This window comes from Narcine bancroftii, chromosome 6 (assembly GCF_036971445.1).
Source record: "Narcine bancroftii isolate sNarBan1 chromosome 6, sNarBan1.hap1, whole genome shotgun sequence".
Classification (NCBI taxonomy): Eukaryota; Metazoa; Chordata; class Chondrichthyes; order Torpediniformes; family Narcinidae; genus Narcine; species Narcine bancroftii.
Window position 1 is genome coordinate 184,730,043 of NC_091474.1, and position 5,254 is coordinate 184,735,296.

At 52.6% G+C, this 5,254-nt stretch overlaps 1 protein-coding gene across 1 annotated transcript; it reads right to left on the reverse strand.

Moving 5' to 3' along the window:
- Nucleotides 1-665: 665 nt before the first annotated feature.
- Nucleotides 666-4,679, reverse strand: LOC138737361 (uro-adherence factor A-like; the record flags this gene model as incomplete). Its single annotated transcript, XM_069888111.1, has 2 exons — nt 666-2,721; nt 2,773-4,679. Coding segments are annotated over 2 exons (3,963 nt in total), but the record flags the coding sequence as incomplete, so codon positions are not given.
- Nucleotides 4,680-5,254: the final 575 nt, after the last annotated feature.

Here is a 5,254-nt window from a genome sequence, read left to right on the forward strand (position 1 = left end):
ATATTCTCTCCCTGCTGCTGACGACAGGAGTGATGTCACACCACCAGCCTTGGATTAGTCAGTATTCCCGCGTTGCCTGTTGCTTCCCGCTGTGCAGGTGTCCACCTGGGACGAAGTCGTTGCCCACCCCCCCACGCGGGGTCTGCCGTGTTTGTCGGCCACCTTGTGTCCCGGTTAGAGGGCTGCTACAACTGAGCAAGTGCTGAAACTGTTCATTTGCTAAATTTAATCAATTTCTTTCTTTTAAATGTAAGGCCAGTGTTGCATTCCATTTTCCTCTTCCATTTAATGATGTGATTTAGGAAACCATTAATTGTGCATGATGCAGCTGTGGATTTCTCTAAAATGCGATAGAAAAAGGAATCCTGAGCAGTGGGAACACATTTCACAGTGCCACCTCGTGAAGATAGTATGCATACGTTCATTTCAGGAAAATACTCAACAAGCAGTTGGAGTTCATCATGGTAATTGCTGCGTTTGCACCACGAGTTGGTTTGTTCTGTGCGATATGGTCGCACAGCAAGGATGTAGGGCGCAGAAACTGGCGGCTGCTGTTCCAGCGATTATAGAATTTATTGCTGATTTGTATACTTTTCCATTGCGGGAGAAATCCGATGGCTCCCACAATTTTAAAACGTCGATACACAACGGGTTAAAGAAGACACCTAAAGCACATCGATGGTCTCGGAGTGTGATTGGCGCTGATCAATGCACTCGGAGGATGAATGGCGATGATCGATGCTCTCGGAGTATAATTGGCGCTGATCGATGCTCTCGGAGTGTGATTGGCGCTGATCGATGGTCTCGGATTGTGATTGGCGCTGATTGATGCTCTCGGGGTGTGATTGGTGCTGATCGATGGTCTCGGAGTATGATTGGAGCTGATCGATGCATTCAGAGTGTGATTGGCGCTGATCAATGGTCTCGGAGTATGATTGGCGTTGATCGATTGTCTCGGAGAATGATTGGCGCTGATCGATGGTCTCGGAGTGTGATTGGCACTGATCGATGCACTCGGAGGATGAATGGCGCTGATCGATGCTCTTGGAGTGTGATTGGCTCTGATCGATGGTCTCGGAGTGTGATTGGCACTGATCGATGCTCTCGGAGTGTGATTGGCGCTGATCGATGGTCTCGGAGTATGATTGGCGCTGATCGATGGTCTCGGAGTATGATTGGCGCTGATCGATGCACTCGGAGTGTGATTGTCGGTGATCGATGGTCTCGGAGTATGATTGGCGCTGATCGATGCTCTCGGAGTGTGATTGGCGCTGATCGATGCTCTCGGAGTGTGATTCGCGCTGATCGATGCTCTCGGAGTGTGATTGGCGCTGAACGAAGGTCTCGGAGTATGATTGGCGCTGATCGATGGTCTCGGAGTATGATTGGTGCTGATCGATGCACTCGGAGTGTGATTGGTGCTGATCGATGGTCTCGGATTGTGATTGACGCTGATTGATGCACTCAGAGTGTGATTGGCGCTGATCGATTGTCTCGGAGTATGATTGGCGCTGATCAATTGTCTCGGAGTATGATTGGCGCTGATCGATGGTCTCGGAGTGTGATTGGCGCTGATCGGTGCACTCGGAGGATGAATGGCGTTGATCGATGGTCTCGGAGTGTGATTGGCTCTGATCGATGGTCTCGGAGTGTGATTGGCACTGATCGATGCTCTCGGAGTGTGATTGGCGCTGATCAATGCTCTCGGAGTGTGATTGGCGCTGATCGATGGTCTCGGATTGTGATTGGCGCTGATTGATGCTCTCGGGGTGTGATTGGCGCTGATCGATGGTCTTGGAGTATGATTGGAGCTGATCGATGCACTCAGAGTGTGATTGGCGCTGATCGATGGTCTCGGAGTATGATTGGCGCTGATCGATTGTCTCGGAGTATGATTGGCACTGATCGATGCACTCGGAGTGTGATTGGCGCTGATCGATGGTCTCGGAGTGTGATTGGCGCTGATCGATGCACTCGGAGGATGGATGGCGCTGATCGATGCTCTCGGAGTGTGATTGGCGCTGATCGATGGTCTCGGATTGTGATTGGCGTTGATTGATGTTCTCGGGGTGTGATTGGCGCTGATCGGTGGTCTCGGAGTATGATTGGAGCTGATCGATGCACTCAGAGTGTGATTGGCGCTGATCGATGGTCTCGGAGTATGATTGGCACTGATCGATTGTCTTGGAGTATGATTGGCGCTGAGCGATGCTCTCGGAGTATGATTGGCGCTGATCGATGCTCTCGGAGTGTGATTGGCGCTGATCGATGATCTCGGATTGTGATTGGCACTGATCGATGCTCTCGGGGTATGATTGGCGCTGATCAATGGTTTCGGAGTATGATTGGAGCTGATCGATGCACTCAGAGTGTGATTGGCGCTGATCGATGGTCTCGGAGTATGATTGGCGCTGATCGATGGTCTCGGAGTGTGATTGGCGCTGATCAATGCACTCGGAGGATGAATGGCGCTGATCGATGCTCTCGGATTGTGAATGGCTCTGATCGATGGTCTCGGAGTGTGATTGGCACTGATCGATGCTCTCGGAGTGTGATTGGCGCTGATCGATGGTCTCGGAGTATGATTGGTGCTGATCGATGGTCTCGGAGTATGATTGGCGCTGATCGATGCACTCGGAGTGTGATTGGCGCTGATCGATGCACTCGGAATGTGATTGGCGCTGATCGATGGTCTCGGAGTATGATTGGTGCTGATCGATGCTCACGGAGTGTGATTGGTGCTGATCGATGCTCTAGGAGTGTGATTGGCACTGATCAATGCTCTCGGAGTGTGATTGGCGCTGATCGATGGTCTCAGAGTATGATTGGCGCTGATCTTTGATCTCGGAGTATGATTGGCGCTGATCGATGGTCTCGGAGTATGATTGGCGCTGATCGATGCACTCGGAGTGTGATTGGTGCTGATCGATGCACTCGGAATGTGATTGGCACTGATCGATGGTCTCGGAGTATGATTGGTGCTGATCGATGCTCTCGGAGAGTGATTGGCGCTGATCGATGCTCTCGGAGTGTGATTGGCACTGATCGATGCTCTCGGAGTGTGATTGGCGCTGATCGATGGTCTCAGAGTATGATTGGCGCTGATCGATGGTCTCGGAGTATGATTGGCGCTGATCGATGCTCTCGGAGTGTGATTGGCTCTGATCGATGCTCTCGGAGTGTGATTGGCGCTGATCGATGGTCTCGGAGTGTGATTGGCGCTGATCGATGGTCTCGGAGTGTCTCTGGCGATGATCGATGCTCTCGGAGTGTGATTGGCGCTGATCGATGCTCTCGGAGTGTGATTGGCGCTGATCGATGCTCTCGGAGTCTGATTGACGCTGATCGATGCTCTCGGAGTGTGATTGGCGCTGATCGATGGTCTCGGAGTGTGATTGGCGCTGATCGATGCACTCGGAGGATGGATGGCGCTGATCGATGCTCTCGGAGTGTGATTGGCGCTGATCGATGGTCTCGGATTGTGATTGGCGCTGATTGATGCTCTCGGGGTGTGATTGGCGCTGATCGGTGGTCTCGGAGTATGATTGGCGCTGATCGATGGTCTCGGAGTGTGATTGGCGCTGATCGATGCTCTCGGAGTCTGATTGACGCTGATCGATGCTCTCGGAGTGTGATTGGCGCTGATCGATGGTCTCGGAGTGTGATTGGCGCTGATCGATGCACTCGGAGGATGAATGGCGCTGATCGATGCTCTCGGAGTGTGATTGGCGCTGATCGATGGTCTCGGATTGTGATTGGCGCTGATTGATGCTCTCGGGGTGTGATTGGCGCTGATCGGTGGTCTCGGAGTATGATTGGAGCTGATCGATGCACTCAGAGTGTGATTGGCGCTGATCGATGGTCTCGGAGTATGATTGGCACTGATCGATGGTCTCGGAGTATAATTGGCGCTGATCGATGGTCTCGGAGTATGATTGGCACTGATCGATGCACTCGGAGTGTGATTGGCGCTGATCGATGGTCTCGGAGTGTGATTGGCGCTGATCGATGGTTTCGGAGTATGATTGGAGCTGATCGATGGTCTCGGAGTGTGATTGGCGCTGATCAATGCACTCGGAGGATGAATGGCGCTGATCGATGCTCTCGGATTGTGATTGGCTCTGATCGATGGTCTCGGAGTGTGATTGGCACTGATCGATGCTCTCGGAGTGTGATTGGCACTGATCGATGGTCTCGGAGTATGATTGGCGCTGATCGATGGTCTCGGAGTATGATTGGCGCTGATTGATGCACTCGGAGTGTGATTGGCACTGATCGATGCACTCGGAATGTGATTGGCACTGATTGATGGTCTCGGAGTGTGACTGGTGCTGATCGATGCTCTCGGAGTGTGATTGGCGCTGATCGATGCTCTCGGAGTGTGATTGGCGCTGATCGATGCTCTCGGAGTGTGATCGGCGCTGATCGATGGTCTCGGGATATGATCGGCGCTGATCGATGGTCTCGGAGTATGATTGGCGCTGATCGATGCACTCGGAGTGTGATTGGCGCTGATCGATGGTCTCGGAGTATAATTGGCGCTGATCGATGGTCTCGGAGTATGATTGGCGCTGATCGATGCACTCGGAGTGTGATTGGCGCTGATCGATGCTCTCGGAGTGTGATCGGCGCTGATCGATGGTCTCGGAGTGTGATTGGCGCTGATCGATGCTCTCGGAGTATGATTGGCGCTGATCGATGCACTCGGAGTGTGATTGGCGCTGATCGATGCTCTCGGAGAGTGATTGGCGCTGATCGATGGTCTCGGTATATGATCGGCGCTGATCGATGGTCTCGTACTATGATTTGCGCTGATCGATGCACTCGGAGTGTGATTGGCGCTGATCGATGCTCTTGGAGTATGATTGGCGCTGATCGATGCACTCGGAGTGTGATTGGCGCTGATCGATGCTCTCGGAGTGTGATTGGCGCTGATCGATGGTCTCGGAGTATAATTGGCGCTGATCGATGGTCTCGGAGTATGATTGGTGCTGATCGATGCACTCGGAGTGTGATTGGCGCTGATCGATGCTCTCGGAGTGTGATTGGCGCTGATCGATGGTCTCGGGATATGATCGGCGCTGATCGATGGTCTCGGAGTATGATTTGCGCTGATCGATGCACTCGGAGTGTGATTGGCGCTGATCGATGGTCTCGGAGTATAATTGGCGCTGATCGATGGTCTCGGAGTATGATTGGCGCTGATCGATGCACTCGGAGTGAGATTGGCGCTGATCGATGCACTCGGAATGTG